Source organism: Staurois parvus, unplaced genomic scaffold (genome assembly GCF_062004578.1).
Source record: "Staurois parvus isolate SC_StPar_1 unplaced genomic scaffold, SC_StPar_1.0 ptg001556l, whole genome shotgun sequence".
NCBI lineage: Eukaryota > Metazoa > Chordata > Amphibia > Anura > Ranidae > Staurois > Staurois parvus.
The window spans coordinates 59,201-86,794 of record NW_028319352.1 but is presented as its reverse complement, the minus strand read 5'-3'; the positions used below and the strand labels follow the sequence as shown (position 1 = coordinate 86,794).

Below are 27,594 nucleotides of genomic sequence, written 5' to 3'. Positions count from 1 at the left end.
AATCCAGAACCGTAATGTACTAAGTCAGAAAGTGGAAGTATACGCTAATATGTCTGCTTAATCACTTGTCCTCAGGAAAATTTACCCTCCTTCATGATCAGCTCATTTTTTGCTATATAGTGCTGCACCACTTTAATGGACAATTGCACAGTCATGCAACACTGTACACAAATGAAATTTATATAATTTTTTTACCCACATTGAACTTTCTTTTGGTGGCATTTAAACATCACTAGGTTTTTTATTTTAAATTATAAAAGAATGTAAGTTTAAAAAAAAAACAATTTTTTTTACTTTTTGCTATAAAATATATACAATAGAAAAAAAAACTAGATTTGTTCATAAATTTAGGCCAAAATGTATTCTGCTACATGTCTTTGGGTAAGAAAAAATCCCAATAAATGTATAATAATTAGTTTGCGTGCACCTTATAGTGTCTACAAATGGCGGTATACTGTATATACTTGAATTATTTTTTTTATTTTTTATACTAGTAATGGCGACAATCAGCAACTTATAGCAGGACTGCAGTGGGCATTCTGACACTCACACTGGTTGGGAACTACCACTGACATCTCCAGTGACACTAATACAGTGATCACTAATGATGGTGGGCAGGAAGGGGTTAACATCTGGGTCAATTAAGAGGTTGTGCATTAGGCAGGGTAATTAATGTGTACTCTGTTGTGTTTTACTAAGGGAAAGTGCTGGTTGTTATCTCTGCTTTCAGAGACAGTCACATGATTCAGGCTCCCATGTGACACTGAGTGGCTGCTGCAGGAGATCGGAGGGAGTGTTGACAATGAAAGGGCAATGGAAGGCAGTGGGTGATGTCAAGGCTCTGTGGATTTAGACCAGTTGTCGAGCATTCCTTGACAAAAGGGAGTTGCTGATACTGAATCATGTGACTACACCCAAGCCAATGATTTTGTCTGAAATCAGCTGCAGGGCTATGTCCAATCAGACACAGAGTTCTGTGCTTATAAAACACAAACCTCTGTGTACAGGGAACAGCCATACACTTAAGTAAAAGCAGCGTATATTACACACATTGTACATAGTTAGGCACACAATTAACCCCTTGATTGCCCCTAGAAGTTAACCCATTCCCAGTCAGTGTCATTAGTACAGTGACAGTGTACAGTAGTAGCACTGATCACTGTATTAGTGTCACTATTGATGCCAGTGTCAGTCAGTGTCCCTCCCAGATGGCATCAGCTAGCGCCAGATTGCCCACCACACTATTACAGTCCCACTAGAAATCGTTGATCACCGCCATTACTAGTATAGCGTCAATTTACTGCATAAATTGCAGTATATACACCATCGTTTCTAGACGCTATAACTTTTGCAGAAACCAATTCTTTTTTTCTTTTTTTATTCAAAAAAGATCAACATTGCAATATAAGTCCTGACAGTATATGGTACATCATTACGGTAGAACAGGTTGCAGTACAACAGATCGTGTCCATAGACCAAATGAAGCATATCGATTGATACATAGACCACAGTCTAACCCACAATGAAGATAAAGATACGGAATATTGTATAAATTCTAGGTACCATTCACCCATACAGAGCGTATAATACAGGACCATAGCAAGAGGAAAAAACGTCAAAAAAGGAAAGAAGGGAAAAAAAACGAAAAACAAAAAATTAATAAGACAAGTTATAACAAACTACGATCACAATGGGGGCACACCTAATAACCATCCATTGGAGAGTAACCATCCCCGAAAAATATGGAAGGAGAGGGCATGAGCACTTCAAAATCCACATCTAACATAAAAGAGAAAATATGATAGGGTGGGGCTGTAAGGTGCCAAAGTTATCATAACAGTACTTAGTACAACATAGAGGCTTGAAATTCATATAAGGGCTGAAAAGTTGACATGGGGGAGCTGCTATAGAATTCAAAAGAAAAATAGTTAAGCATCTGGGCTCTCATTAGAGTTATACATCCACCCCGAGCAGATATTATGAAAGCAGTCAATCTGGTTCTTAACAGTGTGTACCCAATGCTCTGTTTCCATAATATAGTCCTCTTCTCACTTCCAGTCAGCCAATGTTTGGCAAGTGTCTTGTCTCCAATACCTTGGAATCAAGCACTTAGCATCTAACAAATAAGGAGTCGCACTCTTTTTGCACCGCTTAACCGAGAATGGTACATCATGAAAATCTAATTGAAGTGGAGTACAGTGAATAGGCCTAGGGGTGGTTTTCTGGATCCAAAGCGTGATTGCTTCCCAGAATGCCCTAATCTTGGGGCAATTCCACCAAATGTGAAGGAAAGTACCTCGTTAAGGACAGCCCCTCCTACAACAAGAATCTGCCTCTGGGAATATCTGAGCAAGACGGGATGGTGTTCGGTACCACCAAAATTTATAAGAGGATTCCTAAATGCGAGTACGAATGGAGGAAACATGGGATAAGTGCATAATTTTCTGGATCTGAGCAGGGGAGCACTCAATCTCCATTTCTTTCTCCCATTCCCTGATGAAATACAGGGATTTCTGAGAATAGGCCCCAAGCACTAACTTATACTGTACAGGTGTCTAGATTTCAAATGCCGTACACAACAAGATTCAAAGGGAGATAGTGTACCCTGTGGGCACAGTGCGGGTTGCAATTTAGAGAGGAAGTCCAACAGTTGTCTGTGCCTCCACGATGACATCAGGAAGTCCACATATTGGGACCATAGAGTTTCAGCAGACAATAGCTTCCATCCAGATGCAAATTTAGCACACAACATGTCTGTCTGTTCCCCAAGAGTGGAAAAAAACGAACATCCTCCCCTAGGTTAAACCATGGCAAGCCTCTAAAAGGCGTCAAGGGATAGGTCCAGGCAGCATATGCAACCTGGATATTCAATCTATCCCACACACTGAGGGTTGCTCGACTCAGTGGGGACATCCAGTCTGAGAATCCTCTGTCACCAATCGGTAGCCATGGGGCTCCAGCCAGGTTCCTGCCCACTAGGGTCTTCTCTAAGGGAACCAAAATCTTAGTAGAGCATCATGCCTCCAATTTAAAATATACACCAGCATTATGGCCTTATAGTACAAGGAAATATTCGGTAAACCAAACCCTCTGTCTCATTTAGGTCTGTGTAAAATTTAGTAAGCAAGTCCCAGTCATCTGCCATGCCAAATGAACATCAGAAAAGTCAGTTTCAGACATTTAAAAAAAAGCTTGTGGAACATAAAGTATACAACAAATATATAATCCAATGGAGTATAGTAATTTTGAGCGCATTTATGCATCCCAACCACATCAGAGAATAGTCATGCCACAATTTCAGATCTCCCGAAATCTGCTCTAATAATCTACCATAATTAAGGTCATAAAAAACCTGCGGATCAGGGGAAATGTAGGTTCCCAAATAAGGCAGTAAATCTACTCACCACTGGAACTGGTAGGATTGGCCCAGTGCATTGGGTATCTCCAAGGGGACATGTAGCAGCTCCGACTTGTCATAATTGATTTTAAATTTAGAAATACTACCAAACCTACGTAGTTCCTCTATGAGTACAGGCAAAGAAATTTGAGGTTGGGTGACATAAAAAAGGAGGTTGTCTGTGTAGGCAGATAATTTTGCTCTACATACCCTATGCTAACCTTGGTTACTGCAAATCTGCCTAAGAAAGGGCTCCAGAGCCAAGGCAAAAAGCAATGGGAACAGTGGACACCTGTCTTGTTCCGATAAATATATGGAAAGGCTCTAACAACAGCCCATTAACCTTCACCCTCACTCTGAGGCTGCTGTATAATGCCAGAATCCAGCCAAGCATCCCATTGCCCAGCCCAAGCATACACAACAGTTCCGTCATATAAGTCCAATTGAAGCCTTTTTAGAATACATTGATAGTACTGCACAGGGCTTGCGATCTGGGCTATTTGGGCCCAATGCAGAATATGCAAGGTGCAAATGGTGTAGTCACGTGCTTCATGAAGCCAGTCTGGTCTGGGTGTACCAGTGCCATTATATGAAGTTGGACTACAAGAAGCTTGGGCAGGATTTTGTATCTGAATTCAATAGAAATATAGGCGGATAGTTTGCACAATACTGGGGGTCTTTCCCTGGTTTGGGCAAGACAGTGATATGGGCCAAAAAGGCCTCCGAAGGTGGGGGCTGTCCAACATGATGGAATTAGAGTAAGTATACTTCTGATCAACTAAGGTACAGAATAGCTTCATGTAATGTTGTTTGGTAAAACTGTCAGTGCTGGGACTTTTAGTGCGGTTTTGAGCGCATGACATGTGAAATAACATTGCTTCCTATGGTGCTTGTTCTCATGTGTCTGGTGCACTGGCAGTGTGGATTAAGTGCGGATTGAAAAAAAAAATTACATCCAATTTCTGTGCAGTGCGGTCCGGTTTTAGGTGTGAATTACAGGTTATTGACTTCAATGGGAACCGTTTCTAAACCGTACAAGTCATCAATTGTGAACAGGATAAAATCCCGAGCTGAACCTGATCTAAACCTGTCCTATACCTTATGTAAATCTGACCTGAACCACTGAACAACTACTGTATAAATTAACTGTGAAACCAGAGCTTCAAACCGCACCGCACATGTGTTTTTTGTTTATATAATTTAAAAAAAACAGTGGTGATCAAATGCAACCAAAAGAGAGCTTTAATTGTGTGAAACAAATTGCCGGTTAAAGTAGCTCAGTGCTGAATAGCAAAAAAATGGCCTTTGAAGTGAGTAAAACTATCCATATATCAAGTTGTAACAATATCTGGAATGAGAGTGTTTATTACTGACCTTTCGCAAAAGTCATAATTGTATCTGAGATATTGCAAATGTGTCACATTTCCAATAAAACATGTACTGGCAACTGCATTGTAAGTAAAGGGCAAATTGCGTAGTTAACCAACCCAGTTGTCGATGACTCTGACTGCTGGCACTTAGATTGTGGTCTCATACACTAAAAATCTCTGTGCAGGGTGAGGCTGAGAGTCCTCTCAACATGTATTGGTGGAAGCACAGTGAGATCTGATTTGTCATATTTTGATAGTAGTGGCAGGGATCTGACACTACTATTGTCACACCTTGGACCTTTTCAATTAGTTATACCACCACATACTATACGAGATATTTCTATATACATCTGCCTTGTCCTTGCTGTCAAAATACAATTAAACCAAAAAGTACAAACTTTAACTGCTCTTATGTGAAATAAAAAAATATTGTGCGTGTCTATAACCTACAACAGTACCATGACATATTTATCATTGTGTAAACCAAAATCAAAATATATCTGCTGCGCTAATATATATATATCTTAACTGTAAATCCACAATATAACAGTGTACTAAATCAACTTAGTCCACTTGATATAAAGCAATCATTCATACAAAAAGGTCCATGTGAAAAACAGAAAAGAAATTAATTATAATCCTCTTCTGCTTATGTAGATCAAATCCACCACCACCACATTCCTTTTATGAAGAAATGCTTGTGAGAGCCACCACCATCAAGGCTACACCCTCACTAAGAAACCCATTCACCTAAAGATACCGGTGCCAAATCATCCCAATAAAATTACTGAAATCTTTCATAAACAACACATATCTTTATATTAAAAATCTCCAACAATTTGACTCAAATAATAGCTTTCATGTAAGTAACACAAAATCAAAAATATTAGATATCTCTCACATACAGATTTTTCACAACACATCAACAAGAGCAATAAGAACAATTTTGACTTCCACTGGACCCCAAATAAGCTATGCTGCCTGGGAATAAACTTTATTAGTTATTTACAAATAAAAACATTACGCTACCACTATGTTGGAAAACACAGACAACCCCCTAAGCCTTACCACATTCAAAGAAAATTGCTGCAAATACCCATATGCACCAGGCAATGTATCTGTTATATATTCTCAATTGCTTGTCTCCAACTTCCCCAGGCCCCTACCACCAAATATGCCCTTAAGTGGACTGCAAGACCAATTACAAAGTTTATGTGGGGCGGTACATTTGTGCTTTTTTTGAGGCTGCAAAGCCGAAAGGAACTTTAAAAAAATGGTGGGCCTGTCTCAAAAGTACGTGCTAACGGTCGTGAACATAACAGTTGGTCTATGCGAGAATGGGCAGATCTATTCACAAGGATTCTTTGGAGGTATAGCTAAAAGAAAATAAAATTGAATAACCAGAACAGAATATCACTTACTCACATACACACGGTATTTATTGTGGCAAAACAGACAGTTGCAAAGGCCTGGAGACAGTCAACTCTCCCCTTTGAGGAACTTAGATAGCAGGTCAATGTCTGCATGGTTTTTGAAAAACTTAACAAAATTTAATAGAATACAGGCTCCCTGGATTGCGCACTAAGTATCTGCAGACATTGATAGGTCCCTCCTACTTATTTAATACTATGACAAATTCTGGCTTCTTGCAGGAATATCCCTATAACCCCCTTTCTCCTATTCTTTCTTTCCCCACACTCCTTCCTTTTCAACTCCCCTATGCACCCTCTAATGATCCCTTTTTATCCCTCATTTTTATAATTCTGTTTGCTTAGAAGGTACAGTGTTAGTCTGGTTTCCACACTTATACACTTGTTTGCAGATTTTTTGCCTTACCTGTACTTGATTGTTTTACCCACCTTACAGAGTGGAGAGCAATTAACAAAAGTGGTTACCCTTCAGTTTTTAAAGTAAAGACATAGAACTAATATTGAATAAGGTTCTGCTACTGCAAAACAATGGGGAAACTTTACTGAAAGTAAACAGACTGTGCACTTTGCAAGCATTTTTGCTTGCACATGATTGGATGATGAAAATCAGCAGAGCTTTACCATGTTTACTAAGCTCTGGGGAAAATTATTGCAACTGCACTTGCAAAGTACACAGTTTATTTGCCTATAGTAAATCCATCTTATTGTATGCTTGCAGCATTCTATAAATCACAACAACATATCTGGTATACTTTATATGGCACACCATATAAAACAATACACTAACAATACCATGCAAAAAGCAAAAGAGCTAAAACACATGATTTACAACAGCCTAGTATAACCAACATACAAGCTGTAAAAGGTGTTTAGGGAGATCACTTGGCTGTGCTTAATAAGATTCCCTAATGTGTCCTTCCCCAGTGTCACTCGCCAGTCACTTACCAGAGCTAAATGTGTTTGCATTTTCTTTTATCCTGTTACTACTGACACTGAATGATGGCATTGATGCTTACCATTTGTTGGTAAAACAACCCAAAACATATGTTATTGTTGGCAGTGATCCATATGTATGTTATCTATGTTTAATTTAAGAAAATGGAAATAACACAATATGTCAGTGGTATTTACAGTATTAAAAACAAAACTCACACAACTGGACCCTTTGATATTCATTTTTATTGCACTGGTTGATGCAGGTCATTGTTATTGGTACAATGCATAATAGGTTGCATTACTATGTACTTTGAATGTCTCTTTCCAATATTCCAAGACACTAAATTACTCATATCTGTATGACAATACTTGCATGTAATTCAAACATTGCTTTTCAAAGCACAAACAATTTTTGATTAGCTCTAGCAGCTGATGTCAGATTGTTCAAAACTGGAATAACAATTCAATAAGAAATTCTATTCTTAAAGTAAACCCATACTGAGGGAATATTGAGCTGGAGTTGCAAAAAAGTTCTTTGCCTAGCTGTCATTCGGATCTAACTGGCTTTATACTTTCTGAAATACCAACCTAGAACATACAAGCAAATTAGGATTTCTGACTTTAGAATGTGTATGCGCTGTTACAAGCTAAAAGAGAGAAAATCAACAGATTCCTCTCTTCATCCTAAAGCTGGCCCTGTCCACCACCAAATCAGGTGGAAAATTGTCAGTCAAACAGTGACTGTATCCAATCCAATGCAGCTTACCTTTGGGTATTCTTATAGGACTGGCTGTCAAAATACAATAATCACAGCAAAAAAACCCTGTCTATCCATGGCTAGGGTGGTGGAGAAATTGGTAAGATTTTTCTAAATCAGTCTGCAAGGCAAACGAAAAAAAATCTATGTATGTGGGCAGCCTAAACAGCAGCAACATAAAAAAGTATTTAGACATCTGCAGTGCCCATGGCTGTCTGAACACCTGAGCAGTGACAGCATCTTATAGTTTTCAGTCATTTTTTAAATTGAATTTTGTTGAGCCAGGTGGTGACAATTTAGCAGCAATCAGACAAAATTCAAGCTGTGTATGGCTAAGGCTGGCCATAGATGTGCCGTTTATCGGCTGAATTGTTGGCCGATAAACGAAAAATCGGTCGTTGCTGCCTTGGATGCTGCCACCAATGCTTACGAAAAACAGACGTTTTTTCGTGGATTTTCCAGCATGACCGATAAAAAGAAACAAGAAGATCCGCGAAAAACAGCCGACGGCATTGCCTCACTAACGGTGTGATTATCGGACGATTTTTCGTACAGAAGAAAATTCAGCCGATAGACGACCCTTCTATGGTCTGCATAACTCCTACTCTTCTAAAAATGTGTTTTTGTCTGTGTACCCATCTCCTATCACTTCCTGCTCTATCAACAAGGGGATATACATCTCCACAAAAGTGAAACAGATGGAAATAGAATCTACACAAAAGATCTAACTCTTTCCCCCTACTTTACAATATTAAAAACTTAAAGAAAAACATTTTATTTGGAACTGGCCTTTATGAGATTGACTGCCCTTTGAACAGGTGATACATGGGTTTCACTTTTAGATCTTGTTTGGGCTAGATATGAACATAAACAATAGTTTTCTGGGATAAACTGGACACAGAAATTAAACTGTTAAATGAAAACAGAGTGAAAGAACATGGATAAACTCAAGATGTCATTCCTTGAGGATGTATTCACTGGTGCTGACAAACGCAGAAGTCACTCACAAGGTCAAAATAGCTTTTGTTCACATAGAATGACTTCTGCCAAATAGGAACCTGAGAGGAGCAAAACTGACACGAAAAACAAAATGAATAACTGCACAGTACACAAAACTACACAAAAATGTATTTTAGGCATAGAAAGGATAAGTTCACCTTTAGAACATAAAACTTATATTGTATCCCCTGCACTTAGCAAAAATGAAGCAAACTACTGCCAGAGTGTGGGTGGAAATATACAGTAGGTAATAAGAAGGATGCAAAGGCTCCTTATGGAACAAGTATGGGCAACATGTAAAGGCAACTGACTTGTGTATATATGGATCACCATTGCCGTGGCATCACATCCTGGGGAAGTCTAATGACAGAATGCATAGAGTGGAAGTGATGTCACTTGCATGCACACCCGGAAGTGCCGGTCTTTGTCATTTTATTTTAATTCAATTTATTGATTTCTCCTTTTGTGAGTATATTTATATTAAAGCACTTTACTTTTGATAAAATGTTTTACACTATGCAGATGCCTCTGTTTGTATGTTGGTCCTAAGCGGGGGAGGAGAGAGGGGGAGCTGTCTTGACATCAAAATGTCATCAGTCCCATGAGCCTTCATGTGCTGTGTTTTCTTTCAACTGGAAGAGGGGAGGAAGGGGCCATCTCAGCTAAGCACACCTTCTTGCCTGCATGTCTGAGCTATAGGCGGATGCATTCCAGGAAGTAAATGCTACATGAATCATTTTCCCTTACTCAATATGGCCATGGCTAGAAATGCTAAGGGGGTGTTTTTCAGAGTGATTTCTCAATAAAAATAAGGCATGGAGATATGGATGGATGGGTGAGTTTGCTTGAATAGTAAAAATCAATTAAATAGCTTTTTCATTTTGTTGTGCTCAGATACAGTTAAGTTCCGCTTTAAATATATGCTCTTTTCTTCATAATTATTATCATTTCTATACAGGATATATATAGTGGCAACAGTTTGTGCAGTGCTTTATGATGTGAGGGCAGACAGTACAATTACAATACAATGTAATACAGTAGGAAACAGAGGGCCCTGCTCGTTAGAGCTTACAATCTGAAAAGGGAGGGTAATGATAATAAAGTAGTATTGGCCTAAATGTGACATGTTATTTTGGAAAAAGGTGACATTTATTTTATACTTGTAGTAATGTGTTTTAAATCACTGGAAGATAACACAGAGAAAATGCCCTTGGAAATATGTAAAATAAATGGCAAAAACAACGTGTGGATGTATTGATATTATGCATAAATGTAGAACAGTCTACAACATACTGCAAAGTCTATGGATATATTATAGCATCTACAATTCAATTCAACAAATATTCAAAGAGAAAGATATGGGTAAGATAGTTCTATCTGTGCAATTAAACCCTTCAATACCTGGTTAAATACTGCAGAAAACCATAACCACTGTTATCTGCATGTAAGCATGGAATTATTGCTGGTTGGTCTGGGTAGCTGGCTGTTTGGCAGGCTCCATTGTCTGTAATAAAAGTGAATATATATACTTGATTTGCATTTTATTTATTAAACCCTTAACATCCCTAGTGGTCTGATTATGTCCATATTTCTGTGCTCAAAGAGGTACATTTTTTTGCATGGAAATATGTATTTTTTTATTGTAGGCCTGTAATTTTTAGGAATAATTCACTGAAATCTGTCCAAACAAGAGTCTATTAAAAATCCCGGGTATGTTAAAATTTGAAACACGAAATCATAAATTATAACATAATAAATAATCATAAAAAAAATAATATAATAATAAATTTATTTCAATAATATAATCAAACCAAAAACACTGAAATTTGAAATATAGCGCCAAGTTCGCACATCACTGAGCAAAGTCGCAGAATCGTTTTCAGTGTCTGATGACGAATCTCCCCCACGAATCATTATCACTCAATTCTGCAAGTGGTTCTGATTTACTATCGCTGTTCTCTAGCTGGTCTAAAACCTTTTGACCTAAAGGGATGCTTTTTGGATGCCATGGACATTTCTCAGTTTCCAGGCAGAAAGAACAGTAAAAATGCAGGCAGGGCACAGGACAAAGCACTCGGGACAAAATGTATGTGAAATGGTTTGATACAGTAATGTTATACTATGTGATTTTAATGTATTGAGTGAATGTCATAATATGTCATTTTCAAATTTCCCGCCGTTCCGTCCCCCGTATGTCCCGACGCTCGCAGGGGACGGAACCCAGATGACAGATGCCGGCATCCGCCGGAGAACATTGCCGGGGACACTGCAGGAGGGACATCGCGGGAGCGCAGGACAAGGTAAGTGATCGAGGGATCCCAGAGCAGCGCTGCACGGTAAGCCCGAGTGTAGCTCGGGGTTACCGCTTTTGGTACTGAAACTTTACCCCGAGCTACACTCGGGAATACCGCCAAGGAGGTTAAGCTGGCCATACACATATAGATTTTCGTTTGAGAATTTTTGTTTCAAGAATATTCGTTTGTTTTCTAATCGTTAGTAGGGTCAAATCGATGTTTATTTTTGACAGCAGTGATGGGAAAATTCAAAGGGGCAGGAAGGAAAACTTTTCTCGATCAAACAAATTTTCAGCCAGTGTATGTAGTTATCGTTCAGAAATTACATTACAATTACATGCTATAAGCAAAAGACAATTTTCGAAGGACATTTATTCATTCATTGAATGTTCAAAGAATTTTCGTACTTTTCTTACGAATGTTCTTATCGGAAAATCTACACGTATATGGCCAGCCTTAGGCCACAAGCACACTGGGCATCTAGCCCGTGTGTCCAATCCTAGCATTTTTGTGCACCTTCCAGCCTTGCTGCCTGCAGCCTGTCAAAGTCTATGAAAGGCTGAAATATGCTGCAAATGGACCCTGTACTGTGTGGTATGCGTATTTAGGTACAAATGCCAAGAATGCAGGTATTACTCCCAACTACCTCAACGATTTAGAATATATTTTGCTCCCACTGACACCAGTGATTTGGGCATATTTGTTCCCACTGACATGGACAATATAGGGTTTATTTTGCTCCCAATGACACCAACTGGGGGCTTATTTTCCTTCCACTGACACCAAATATTTGGGGATTGTTTTGTACCTAATGTCCCCATTACCAAGTTTATTTTATTCCACTTACTCCAACATCATGAAGTTTATTTTATCCCACTGACACCAATGATGGTGCTTAGTTTATCCGACACTGATGGGGCTAATTTTACTCCCATATACACCAACAACATGGAGTTTATTTTATGCCTCTTCCATGAATGATGGGGATTATATTAATCTCACTGACATCAAGGATCGGGTTTATTTTGCTCCCGTTGACACTGACTATTTGCGACTTACTTTCCTCCCAGTGTCACAGTCATAGAGCTATTTTTATTTCCAGGCTGGAAAGCATAAAATCCTGGAATTTATTATTTTCCTTTTGAGTACCTGGGGTGATGGAGTTGGTTGTAATTTCTGTTTTCCTCTTAGGCAGTAGCATAGCAAAGTTCACCCCTGAGAATGAATAATACTACAGGTGTACCTCGGTTTACAAATTTAATGCGTTCTCTGGGACGTTTTGTATTGTGAAAATTTGCAAACCAAAAATGCGGTTTCCCATTGAAAACCAATTCATTTGTTCCGGAGGTCAGAAAAAAGTAAAAAAAAAGTTGCTGTCACTATAGGTCAGTGCCAGTTTTTAAATGTAATTACCAGCTTTTTTTTCTTCACTATAGCTCAGAGAATCAGCTTTCACTTTCCCGACAGCTAAAAGACAGAAAGTTTCCTTTTAGTTTATTTCCCCGAGTTAAAAGAAACAATGTTTCCTTTTAGTTTGTTTCCCAAGATAAAAGAAACAAAGTATCCTCTAGCTCCGGGGAAAGTGACAGATAATTCTGTGAGCTATAGTGAAGAAAAAAAGAAGCCGGCAATTGCATTTAAAAATCGGCACCAACATACACTTCGTATTCCGAAAAAAAAAATGTAAAACATTTGTAAACCGAGGCATTATTTTCAATGGATTTTCATTCGTAAACCAAAAATTACGTTAACCGAGGTGTTCGTAAACCGAGGTACACCTGTATTTTGCAAGACGGCATAGCCCAAATAAAATAGCCTAGTTTTTGTGCTTATCTGATCAACATTTCAACACAAAACTTTATGCATACATGTACATCCTATATTTTCATGATTTATCTGTTAAAATAATTTTAAAAATATCTCACCAACATTATTGCAAGTTTCATTACCTTCTACATCTTCATCTTCATGCTTTGTGTGGTGAAAGAAGCACAACATTTATTAAGAATAAATTAATCACATAGATCAACTCATTATGATAATGAAGAGCAGATGTTGTTTTAGATCGACAAAGACCAGTTTTTACTGTTTACAAGCAGTCATTCTAGTAATATACTGTACATTAAATAAACACAAAATATATTTTTTTGCATTTAATTTATGGTCTAAAATAAACAATGGATATTGGTGTTCTCAATGCCACTGCCTGTGTACATTCTCCATTTAATATCTGTGATTCTATGCAGTTTTGGGGTCTTTTCACATGTGGGAGCTCTGCTCCATTCAGCAGGGAATCCATGAGCAGATCCCCTGCTGAATCTAAGCTGAACAGGACAGATGTCTGTCTTGTGACCTCTATACTTGTTCATTTTTTGTCCACATTTTGACAGCATATGTAGTATGACAGCATACTACAGCAGAACCATGATGACTCTGTGGGCAGCCGGATGTAAAGTGACTTTTGTCTGTTTACATCAGGCTACCTTTGTTTCATCATGTTTAAATCCAGAAAAATGAAAAAGGAAGCAGTCCTTTGTTTGTTTTTTCTTTAGAGCTGGATGGAGGGAGGCAGATGTAAACAGACACAAGATCATTTACATCCACCTGCCCAAAGACCTGCAGGGAGCTTACAATCAGGCCAGCTTGAAAAACTGACAGGCAGACCCGGTCAGATATTCCATGTTAAAAGGGCCTTAAAAGTTTGTAGCTGATGTGTTTAAGAAGCTAGCAGTTAATGTCTTCATATCCCCTTTTCACCTACAGTATTATTCAGCAGTAGAAATTTTATAAAGTTTCCTTTACCTTTGCATTTTCAGTCCTCCCCCCTTGAAGCTCTCACTTGTACTGGCACTGGGGTGTCCATCATGTCAGTACTCAGTACCCAGGGCTGCTGATAAGGGAGTACCCCTGTTCCTCCTGTAGGGGGCCCGACCCAATCAGCTACAGAGGGGGGCCCAGGCAGCTGAAAAGTCCATCTACAGCTCCTAAATTCCATTGTTAGCCTCCTGTCATTCTATCACACATGACTCAGTGTTGTGAATGTTAGCTGCTCTCCTGCTCTGCTCCACAGTTTTGACACTTTCAAGTTTCCATCTTGTTTACATTTGATTGCAACTTTGTTTCTCTCCTCTCCCCCAGACTGATCTCTTTCTGTTCACTGCTACAAACCTCTCTCCTTATACAACTTGATCCCCCTCCACTGTTATCACTTGTTCCATCTGCAAATCTATAGATCACTACTCAACTTTTTTTATTTCACTATTTATTTACTGATCTAGTTAGTGTTCCCTTTCCTATCACCTACATCTCAAATCTTGTATTATTATAAGATTCCTAATTGATTCTCACCACTAGTCTGATTGCATTCACAAACCCTGGTCAGTCCCATCCCCTTCCTATAATAACCTTTAGGGCCAGTTCACACTATATGCGTTTCAGTTACTTTTTTCTGCATCCAAAATGCACAGAAAGGTTATATGGTTGTCAATGTCATAGTTCACATCAGCGCTTGCAGTTCCAGTGCGTTCCAGGTGCAGAAAAAAAAAAGTAGAACAGGCTGCATTTTTTCTGCACAGCTGTACTGTAACACACATAAAAACACACTGGAACGCATTGGTTCACACATAAAAACACACTGGAACGCATATATCCCTAATTAAATTGAAGAAAAAGAGGGGAAAAATAAACTGGAATGCATAAAACTCCTACTGGAATGCGTCAAAAATGCACCCTAAAAATAAATCAAAAACATGCATGCAAAAACGCATCCAGAACACATCTAGACTGCGTTTTTATAGTGTGAACCAACACTTAGGACTTGTTCACACCATTTGTGGTGCAGAAACGCATGCAAGAGCATGCATTTTCCTGCACAGCAAAGAAACCCAATGCGCTTTGCAGATGTACACAGGTACCATGAATACTTTATTGCACCTGCACACGTCTAGAAAACACAGATGCATTCACAGCCACCATAACACATGCTACCACAATACTGTGCGGTTAGGTGCAACACACTTTTAAAATAATATGCCTGCAGTATTTTTGCATGTTCCCACATGTTAGGCAGCCCATTGAAATTAATGGGCTAAGGAAAAAAAAATGTCAAAAATGCCACATTCACACAGGTCTTCTGGCTTGTACAGCATGAATGAGTGGGTTGTTCATGTGGCTCGATCCACCTGCTACGCTATATACAGCAGCTGTATGAACACAGGTTTTAATCTGACAGGTGTGCAGGTATGGGAAAGTGGCCCTGAATGCTCACTGTCTGAGTTCAGGGCTGTACACCTGCACATATATGCCTGTCAATTTAGGACCTGCAGCATTTCCATAGTGTAACATAGGTTGCCTGCAAACGGCTCCAAACAACTCCAGCCACATAAACAAACCACACTCTACAGGCCATAGCACCCATGTGAATGAGCCCCAAGACCTCACACAGAGCTTTATTTATGAACTCAGTACCGTTTTATCATTTAGATTTAACAGGAATTTTGTTGGGATTATGTACATTAATGACGTTTTAAGTGTATTTTTACCATACATATAATTTTGATATCATCTCTGGTGGTGGGGGGGAGGGGGGCCTGTCAGGTAGGCTGTATGGGGCTTCGTGATATCTAACAGTGGCCCTGTCAGTACCTCTCTGCAACAATGTACAGTGAATGCAAGGTGGTATGAGGATGGACCCCAAAGGGTGGCAGCCCAATGAGGCTGTGAACTCACAGGAAGTGGGTTGAATGACACAAGGTGTCTTTTAAACTGGAATGGACTGTCACTGAATCTCAGACCAGGCAAGCCTGTACGGGAAAGCACTATGAGGAAGTTAGTATTGCAGCCAGAGCTGATTTTTATTTTTTGAAAATTGCTTGCTCACTGTTGAAAAAAAATAAAAAACCTACAAAACTGAAGTTGGGCTAAATGAAAAGTGGTTGTGCCTTTGCAATTATTTGCCACTAGTAGTAACCATGGTATTTAAATGGTAATTTTAATACAACCTTGTTAATCAAAACTTAGCATAGAATTCCTAACCTTAAGCCTGGGTTCACATATATGCGGTGCAGTATATCACATGTGATTCGCACAGGAACAGCACCGTATTCCTGTGCAAATCACATGCGATTTGTGTGCAGTGCGATTGGAGCCATACATTTTGTATGGCTCAAATTGCACTGCACCCACACCAAAAAGATGCAGGACCTTTTTTTGGCCCGCACTAGAATCGGATTACATAGGTATTCACACTTATGCAATCCGATTCTGCACATCACACCGTGTTTCGTGGACTGCTTTCGGGGTGTTAACTCAACATACACACCCACAGCGGTTGCGATTCTGATGCGGTGCGGAATTTGCACAGAAAACTCTGCATCAATGTGAACCAGGGCTAAATGAATATCCTGCCCTTCTTAATTTCACGACCTACCCATCACTGAGCAGAATTGGAAATTCTCACCTTTTTCTGATAGTGTCTGTGTTGTACTCAGGAATAGAGAATAATGACTGTCTTGGGTGCTTTCACCAATCTTTAACCACTTGCCTACCAGGCACTTTTACCCCCTTCCTGTCCAGGACAATTTTCAGCTTTCAGCACTGTCGCACTTTAAATGACAATTACGCGGTCATGCAACACTGTACCCAAATGAAATTTTTATCAATTTTTTTCACTCAAATAGAGTTTTCTTTATTTAATCACCACTGGGTTTTTTATTTTTTGCACAATAAACTAAAAAAGACTGAAAATTTTGAAACAAAAAACGTTCTTCTTTGTTTCTATTATAAAATTTAGCAAACAGGTTTTCTCCTTCACTGATGTACGTTGATGAAGCAGCACTGATAGGCAGCATTAATGGGCACTGATAGGCTGCACTGATGAGGCGGCACTGGTGGGTATTGATGAGGAGGTACTGATGATGCTGCAGTGATAGGTGGCACTGATGGGCACTAATAGGTAGCACTGAAGGGCACTGACTGGCAGCACTGCTGGGAAGCACTGTTGGGAACTGATGGGCAGCACTGTTGGGCACTGATGGACAGAACTGCTGGGCACTGATGGGCAGCACTGTTGGGCACTTTTGGGGCTGCACTGATAATCAGGGCACTGATAATCAGTGCCCTGATTATCAGAGCAGATGTTTCCTTTGACAGTTGCTGTGACAGCATAAAAAAAGTACTGCCGATATCCGAAAAGTGGATTTACATGGTGGTCAGCTGTGATTGGACACAGCTGATCAAGTGGTAAAAGGCCACTGTGATTGGCCTTTTACCATGTCATGTGATCAGCTGTGTCCAACGAACACAGCAATCACAGACAGCCCCAAGTGCAGGCCGCTGGGCAACCAGAACTGGACAACCGCGCTGTAGCCGTCATTCGGCTATAGCACGGTAGGGAACTGGTTAAGCAGGTCAGCAATCTCTACTTCTGGGCCTGGAGCAAGTGAGGAATTTGGGAATACTGTTGCCTAGTCCTGGCTATGATGCCAGAGAAATATTTTAATCAGAGTTCTGCTTTTCTATGTAAAGTGTTGACAAGGAGGGCATGGAAGGGTGCACTATTGATTTTAGCGAAAAAATGCACCGATCCTTTAATTTTGTTACAAGCAAGCAATGAAAAAAATGGACTTGATTTCCCCGTTCACACAAGCGATGTGGATGGGGAATCCTCCCTGCTGTGCTCTCGGAAAGAGAATTCCCAGCCATCAGAATACACTGATAAATGCTGATGGCTACAGTAGATCAACTTCTGTACAACCATCCTGCCCATACATGGATTGAAATTCGGTTCAGCAGGGTGTCCATGTATGGCCAGCTTAAATCTGTCCAGTCATGTAAACTTGCCCTTGTATGATCCAGTTTAGGAAAGCAACAGTAGTGTTGATGGTCAAAATGAGAAAAAATATTATTATTGGGATTGAGCAGGTCAATCCTTTAAAGTTTAGATTCCATGCAGATATAAATGACCACCTTCATCATCAACACATAATCAAGTTATGTATTCATTACAATTATCAACTGTATATATATATAGTATTGAACACGTCACCATTTTTCTCACTTAAAATTTATTTCTAAAGGTGCTACTGACATGAAATTTTCACATGTCGGAAAAAACCCATGCAATCCATCCATACAAAGAAATTAAAACAAATACATTCAGAAATTAAATTATGTGTAATAAAATAGAATGACACAGGGAAAAAGTATTAAACACATGAAGAAAGGGAGGTGTAAAAAGGCATTGAAAGCCAAGACACCAGCTGAAATCCATCAATAATTAGAAAACAATTCTGCCCCTTGTCAGTGAAAATATCAGCTGGTTCAGCCTCAACTGATGACCTATAAAAAGGTGACTCATTACCCTAGGTTTCACACAAGAAATATCTCATGATGGCTAAAAGCAAAGAGCTCTCTCAAGACCTTTGCAACCTTATTGTTGCAAAACATACTGATAGATTTCTACACTTCTGGATATTCCAGTGAGCACTGTTTGGGCTATAATCTGTAAGTGGAAAGAACATCATTTCACCATACATCGGCCATGACCAGGTGCTCCTCGCAAGATTTCAGACAGAGGAGTGAAAAGAATTATCAGAAGAGTTGTCCAAGAGCCAAGGACCACTTATGGACAGCTTCAGAAAGACCTGTACATAGCAGGTACAATTGTTTCCAAGAAAACAATAAGTAATGAACTCAACTGCCATGGCCTGTATGCACACTCACCATGCAAGAAAAAGCATGTTGAAGCATGTTGCTGTGCAACATTTAGACAAGTCTATGAAATACTGGGAGAATATAGTCTGGTCAGATGAGACCAAAATTGAACTCTCTGGATGCAATAATAAACACCATGTTTGCACATCACACCAAAAACACCATACCAACATTTAAGTTTGGAGGTGGGAACATCATGGTATGGAGCTGTCTTTCAGCAACACTGGCAAACTTCATTTTGTTGAAGGAAGGATGAATGAAGAAATTTACCAACCTGCTGCCATCTACCAGGATGATGAAGGTGAAACAAGGGTAAACACTTCAGCAAGAGAATGGTCCCAAACACAAATCCAAGGAAACTCATTGGTTTCAAAGAAAGAAAATAAATCTGATAGAATGGCCCAGCTAATCACCTGACTTGAATCCAATAGAAAATCAATGAAAAGAACTAAAGATCAGAGTTCATAGAAGAGGCCCATGGATCTTTCAAGATTTGAAAACTGTTTGTGTGGAAGAATGGGCCAAAATCACACCCGAGCAATGCATGCGACTAGTTTCTCCATACAGGAGGTGTCTTGAAGCTGTCATTACCAACAAAGGATTTTGTATGAAGTATGAAATAAATTTCAGTTAGCGTGTTTAATACTTTTTCCCTGTGTCATTCCATTTTATTACACATAACTTAATTTCTGAACTTATTTGTTTTGGTTTCTTTGTATATATGGATTGAACAAATGTTACTGATATGTGGTGAAAATTTCATGTCAATAGCACCTTTAGAAATATACTTACAGAGAAAAATGGTGATGTGTTCAATACTTATTTTACCCACTGTATATATACACACTATATTGCCAAACGTATTGGGACACCTGCACATGAACTTTAATGGCATCCCAGTCTTAGTCCGTAGGGTTCAATATTGAGTTGGCCCACCCTTTGCAGCTAGAACAGCTTAAACTCTTCTGGGAAGGCTGTCCACAAGGTGTATGAGTGTGTCTATGGGAATGTTTGACCATTCTTCCAGAAGCCCATTTGTGAGGTCAGGCACTGATGTCAGATGAGAAGGCCTGGCGCGCAGTCTGCACTCTAATTCATTCCAAATGTGTTCTATCAGGTTGAGGTCAGGTTTCTGCGCAGGCCAGTCAACTTCCTCCACCCCAAACTTGCTCATCCATGTCTTTATGGACCTTGCTTTGTACACTGGTGCACAGTCATGTTGGAACAGGAAGGGGCCATTACCAAACTTGAAATTATCCAAAATGTCTTGGTATGCTGACGCCTTAAGAGTTCCCTTCACTGGAACTAAGGGCCAAACCCAACCCCTGAAAAAAAGCTCCACACCATAATCCCCCCTCCACCAAACATTATGCTTGGCACAATGCAGTCAGGCAAGAACTGTTCTCCTGGCAACCGCCAAACCCAGACATGTCCATTGGATTGCCACACAGAAAAGCATGATTCGCCACTTCAGAGAACACGTCTCCACTGCTCTAGAATCCAGTGTCGGCGTGCTTTACGCGACTACATCCGATGCTTTGCATTGCACATGGTAATGTAAGGCTTGGATGCAGCTGCTCGGCCATGCAAACCCATTCCATGAAGCTCACTACGCACTGTTGTGCTAATCTGAAGGTCACACAAAATTTGGAGGTCTTTAGCTATTGACTCTGCAGGCAAAGTGCGACTTCTGTGCACTGTGCGCTTCAGCATGCACTGATCCTGCTGTCATTTTCCGTGGGCTACCACTTCGCAGCTGAGTTGCTGTTGTTCCCAGTTGCTTCCACTTTGTTATAATACCACTAACAGTTGACCGTGGAATATTAGTAGCAAGGAAATTTCACGGATAGACATATTGCACAGGTGGCAACCTATCACGGTACCACGCTTGAATTCATTGAGCTCCTGAGAGTGACCCATTCTTTCACAAATGTTTGTAGAAGCAGTCTGTATGCCTAGGTGCTTGATTTCATACACCTGTGCCCATGGAGGTGATTGGAACACCTGAATCCAATGATTTTGAGGGGTGTCTCAATACTGTTGGCAATATATATATATATACTGTATATATATATTCCGTATATGTTGTATACATAAATATGTGTGTGTGTGTATTAGCTTTTTTCGCAGGAGAAATAGAGAAATAAGCAGACAGAGGAGTGTCGTAACCTCACTGGGGTAAAGATGTTCTTTCACTGTCCATTCTGCAGGTGGGAGAGGTTGGTGACAGGCTACATTGCTTAACTGCAGTACTTAAAAGTGAAGTCGTTAACAGTGTCATACCAGTGCCAGGATTATAAAACTGACTAAAAATATTTACAATTTTTAAGTGTTTGTAAACCTTATAAACAGTCCCTATATCAATTCCAGAGTGCGTCTTTACTTGTACTTTTTCTATATTATTCAACCCAATGAAGTGAAAATGCCTGAAAATCCTACCACTTTTCTTTCTTCTAACCTTCTTTCTATGCTTTCCTGCCAACGCTATTCATGGATTCAGACCCATGATAAAGTTAACAGACATACACAGTACCAGGCACCAGATGTAAACAGCAAGCAGTGCTGTACAGAGACTCACACCTTACCAGCACTTTACATTAAGAAACATATGGCTATTTAGCCTTATTAAGAGTATAATATCAAGAATTAGTTACTTTTTACTGAATTCACATATACTTTAAAATGTATGCGTATTCCTGCACATTTCAAACAAAACCCCCCATGCATTTCAGCATTCCCATCTCATTACATACTACTGCTCAACATTTTTAAAAGGTGCCCCCTTTTCACTCCATTTCTGTAGGCTGTGTGCGGCCTGTCTCCAAAAACCTTCAGGTAACAACCCAGATCCATTCTACCTAAGCAGCAGGATGGACTGGAGGTTAGAAGTGCGCCTGCCTTTCTCAAACTCTGCACATGTGCATTGTGCTCTTTCTCCCTCTGCTGCTAGAGGGAAAGAAAAAGCAATGCACATGTGTGCCCACTGGGGACACACTTCTAATCTCCAGCCTGTCCTGCTGTTTAGGCTGAATGAAGTGGGCTCAGCTACCTGGGAGTCTTTGCAGACAGGTGGCGCATGGTCAAAGGAGATGGAAAAGGAGTATCTTTTTAAAAAAGCTGAGCAGTAGTGTGAAATAAGCTGGGATGCTGGAATGCATGGGGGGGTGGGGGTTGTAGGAAATGTGCAAGAAAGATGAACTAATCTTTTACACAGGCAGTTAACAGGGGTGTGTATTTTAACTATGTATTAAAATACACAGCTCTGTCAGATGACGTCACTCAGCTGGTCCAGACTATGGAAGGATCCCAACTTTAATGTTGGAATCCACTCAGATGCCTGACTGGCAGCTGGCTCAGCCTCTCAGCGTACTACCGAGAGCTTGAGCCAGCTGCCCCAGCCCCCTCCACAGCCCAGCGCTCCACTGAGCGCTGGAGGGGCAGAGCAGAAAGCCAGCGACTGACAGTCACTGTCTCTCTGCTCACTGAAGACCAAAAACTGAACTATCAGCATTCTTTGATCACTATTTTCTTGGTCTTAAAGGTAAGGTTAAAGTTTTAAAGTGAGGTGCACGATAGGACTTTGTATAGAACCAACACAATACGAAGGTTTTCCATCACACTCTGATCATGAAGAAAAAAAAAATGCACTATTTAACAATTTACATTAACATCAAAAGTTTATGTTGCACATTTGCAAATATATGTGGAAGCAACACTGTTTCATCAAGGCCTCTCTGTGAACCTACTGTATATAGCACTAGAAACATTGATGGCAGGTATGCCTGGAGGTTGCCCATTGCTCCTTAAAGGCGCAGGGACACACCAGAAGCCCACCGCAGCAAATTGGCAGTGGAAGACCTCCAGTGTATGCTCACACTAAATCCAGCAGGCTAAATAAAACTGCTCCAATCAATTTCTAATAAGTTTTTTTAAAGTAAGGTCTTTGCTGAGAACAAACACTGGGAAATTGTTGTACTGTGTTTATTTAATACTGCATTAATATTTTACATGTGAACTTACTTCACATCTTTGTTCTTTAATCTGTTCAGGACAATGTTCTACAAAAACAAATAAAATGTAGAAAAATATTTTGGCAATTTACTGCACATTGCATTAATGATAACATTGTGGTGGTGTATAGATTTTATAATGGTGTGTACTTGTGAGCTACCATAGAGGTATAAACAATACTTATAAATAACTAACTCCTAGAAATGTGATGGTGCATCAACACAAAAACACATACTCATGGTGCTGTGTGAAAATAGACAAATAAAATATTAGATGTGTCGCGCTCCACTACTCAAAAGTGTTTACAATACTCTCCCCTTCAAACGTATATAATATGAACATCTATACTAATTAATAATACATGATCCAAATAAATAAATAAATAATTATTAATCCTTAGTGGTATAATTTAAAATTGAAACACCCCTTGTGCTGTAATTAATTATAATACAATCTTGCTAAATTAAAAAAATTGATAATGTGAAAAAACTAAAAAATCTATTCAAATTCCATATGCGTGATATTAAAATTAATCAAATCAGATAAACAAAAAACCTCCATTCATATTGATATATATGTGCAAAGCATATGTGTGCAAAATTGCAAAATACACATAACAATTTTATGAAAAAATAAAAAAATATTAAAGAGTAATAAACAAGTTAATATAAAAAATAATAAATAATAATAAAAAACTCTATTTAATCTTGCTGTGCAGATGATATAGTATGCTCACCTCACCTGTGCAGCCTAAAATAGTAATTAGAACTGTATACTGATTGTCCTTAACTTGGGTAAAATATAACCGTCCCAATCTGTATATAGAAGTATATGGAAAATATATTGCTGTTGGAGTGGGCTGTAATGTTACTTTCCTTCCACTAGATGGCCTTCCAAATTCTTCTGGGTTATGAGGGCTGGATGGATAGATAGGGATATCTCCCCTCGTCCTGTGGGGGTCTATCTCCTATCTCCTATCTCCTCTTCTTCCCTTTTACTCCTCCAATTTAGGCCATGAAAAAGAAAAAATCCTCACATAGTGCTTTATCCTTTACAAAAGCTTTTAATTTGTCTCCGGCAAAATGCGAACTCACATTCCACAAAGCAATACAGAGCGTTTTTCAATGTGTGCCCTTGCACAATAACAGTACTCGCCGTTCTGCTGAAAGTGGCGTCGTGACGTCAGAGCCCCTCCCCTACGCGTTACGCCACAGGGTCACGTGGCTTCCTCAGGGGGATACAATGAGACGCCATAACGCTACTGCCCTTATATAGGCCGTTCCAGCGCCATTTTCTCGGAGTCCGCACAGAGGCGGCCATCTCAATGGGGCCAGATATTATTGTTTGTGCACATACAATGTGTGCATATATAAAACACATTGCTTTTATTATAATTACATGGTTTATTGAAGAACAACCTTTTACTCTGACTCTATATCACTAGTACTGTGATCGAGCTAGGCACCATCAAATACAGTAATTGGATACACAAAACCTCTACTTTGACATATTAATACTTCTAATGCTTATTATCCCATACTTTACAGTATAAGAATCCTTTAATAAGTTCATTTAAAATATATGAGATAAGATTTAAAAAAGGAACAGAAGTAAAGAAAATATTTTTTAATGTTATAGGGAAAATTGTATAAAAACAAAATAATAAGAAGAAAAATAAAAATAAAAAAATAAAAAAATATATATAACAATAAAAATAAAAATAAATATAAAAATAAAAAATAATAAATAATAAAAATAAAAAATAATAAAAATAAATATAAAATTAGAATAAAAATAAAAATAATGAAAATAAAATAAAAATAAAATTAAAATAAAAATGAAAATAAATAAATAAAAACAAAAATAAAAGTTAAAAATAAAAATAAAAAATAAAAGTAAAATTAAAATAAAAATAAAAATAAAATTAGGAAAAATAAATATAATTTTAATAATTCTTTAAAAATATTAACTTAATCCCCTTACTATCTAGTCGTACAATCTTATAACCATACACAAATCGGTATTGTGCTTATTGCATATCCCTATATGGTTCAAACTCTTATTGTATTAAAATCTATGTTTGAAAAATGTTGTTAAATGTTACAAAATCTATTTTTAAAATTTATTTTAATAATTATGGAATGATGATATGGGAAATCACCTACATCAATACACTACCCTTAAGCAGGATTATGCTGCTATCTCAATCTACACATATGTGCATACCCAGACCCACCATATATGCATGTGTCTGAAAACGCACACGAGCGTACACTACACGCAACATGCTGTGTTTATTATTTATTTAAAAAAATGTTTTTTAAATCTTATAAAATGATATACCCTTCACTAATAATTACTGATAAAACAAGATAAGTCAAATTCCTTATTCAGGCCTTTAGGATCTAAACACCTCATTTCATATATCCATTTTGACTCCTTCTTGCTAATCTCTCTGATCATATTATCCCCTCTCCAATGCTTAATGTGCCTCTCTATTCCCCAAAATTGTAAATGGGAAGCATCTGAATTGTGAAATTGACGAAAATGTTGTGATACATGATGATACTTGTAGCCTCTGTTTATGTTATACACATGTTCTTTAATCCTTTCTTTTAGAGCTCTTTTAGTTCTGCCTATATATATGAGGTTACACGGGCATTTTAAAGCATAAATAACTCTTCTCGTTTCACACGAAATAAATTGTTTGATCTTGTATTCTTTATTATTATGGGTGTTAACAAAAGTGTGTCTACGTCTAGGGTTACTCTGAACCCTGCTGCAACTGTAGCAGCGTCCACATGCGTAAAAACCTACACCCTGAAAAAAGCTAGTATTCTTAGAGTGAGGGGGTTCCAAAATATTTTTTACCAATCTGTCTCTCAGATTTGGTGCTTTCTTATATATATATTTGGGTTTATCAGGTATTATATCTTTTAAATGTTTGTCTAACTTCAGAACTTTCCAATGTTTGGAGATTATTTTTTGTACCGCTTTATATTGTTTATTGTAGTGCAAAACTACTGGTACCTCAATGTTTTTTGTAATTTTTTTAGGTTTATCAATCAACATCATGTCTCTATCCATATGGCCTACTATGTTTCTTTCATTCTCAATTTTATCCGGTGCATATCCTTTATCTATGAATCTTTGTTTTAATACTTCACTTTGTGCTCTATAATCAGTTTCTTTAGTACAATTTCTTTTAAGCCTTATGAATTGACCCTTGGGCATATTATTGATCCAAGGACGATAATGACAGCTTGTGGTTGGTATGTATGCATTACGGTCTGTCTGTTTAAAGGAATTTTTTGTATATATCATATCACCTTCTTTTACCATCAGTATGTCTAGAAAATTTACAGCCTCTTCACTTATATTCCAGCTCAAAGTTATATTGTTTTCATTCCTATTTAGGTTCTCATAGAAATCCTCTAAATCTTCCTTGTTACCATCCCATATAAGGATAATATCATCAATGTACCTACTATATATTTGTATTTCTTTTTTCTGATTTCTGTAGATATATTCCTCCTCCCATTTTGACATGTAAAAATTGGCAATGCTAGGGATGAACTTAGCGCCCATAGCAACTCCTCTTATTTGCAGAAAATATTCACCACTATACCAAAATAAATTGTGATATAGACAAAACTTTAAGCATTTGATAATGAATCTTTTATGCTTATTGGAAGTTGCAGGATCATCTTTTAGCGCCCATTTAGCTGCCTCTATTGCATCTTCATGGTTTATGTTGGTGTATAGGGATGAAACGTCTGCTGTGCTCAATAATGTGTTTTTATTTGCCTTCATATTTTGAGTCAACTGAATAATATATCTTGTGTCCTTAAGGTGTGCTGTAGTTTTTTCAACTAATGGCTGTAAATGGATATCAATGTATTCACCTAATCTAGATGTCATTGAATCTATACCATTGGTCGTCCTGGGGGATTTTTACTATCTTTGTGTATTTTTGGTACTGCAAATATAATGGGTAATACCATCAGTATGCAAATTGATGTACATTGATGATATTATCCTTATATGGGATGGTAACAAGGAAGATTTAGAGGATTTCTATGAGAACCTAAATAGGAATGAAAACAATATAACTTTGAGCTGGAATATAAGTGAAGAGGCTGTAAATTTTCTAGACATACTGATGGTAAAAGAAGGTGATATGATATATACAAAAAATTCCTTTAAACAGACAGACCGTAATGCATACATACCAACCACAAGCTGTCATTATCGTCCTTGGATCAATAATATGCCCAAGGGTCAATTCATAAGGCTTAAAAGAAATTGTACTAAAGAAACTGATTATAGAGCACAAAGTGAAGTATTAAAACAAAGATTCATAGATAAAGGATATGCACCGGATAAAATTGAGAATGAAAGAAACATAGTAGGCCATATGGATAGAGACATGATGTTGATTGATAAACCTAAAAAAATTACAAAAAACATCGAGGTACCAGTAGTTTTGCACTACAATAAACAATATAAAGCGGTACAAAAAATAATCTCCAAACATTGGAAAGTTCTGAAGTTAGACAAACATTTAAAAGATATAATACCTGATAAACCCAAATATATATATAAGAAAGCACCAAATCTGAGAGACAGATTGGTAAAAAATATTTTGGAACCCCCTCACTCTAAGAATACTAGCTTTTTTCAGGGT

At 38.3% G+C, this 27,594-nt stretch overlaps 1 protein-coding gene across 1 annotated transcript in view; it reads right to left on the bottom strand.

The window, feature by feature from the left end:
- Positions 1–8,917: 8,917 nt before the first annotated feature.
- Positions 8,918–27,594, bottom strand: part of MAJIN (membrane anchored junction protein) — a 38,845-nt gene continuing 20,168 nt past the window's right edge. Inside the window, exons 5-8 of the mRNA XM_089662812.1 lie at positions 22,917–22,954; positions 13,109–13,154; positions 10,291–10,393; positions 8,918–8,963 (exon numbers count right to left, since the gene is read on the bottom strand). Coding sequence (XP_089518938.1) covers positions 8,918–8,963; positions 10,291–10,393; positions 13,109–13,154; positions 22,917–22,954 — 233 coding nt within the window. The remainder of the gene's footprint in view (positions 8,964–10,290; positions 10,394–13,108; positions 13,155–22,916; positions 22,955–27,594) is intronic.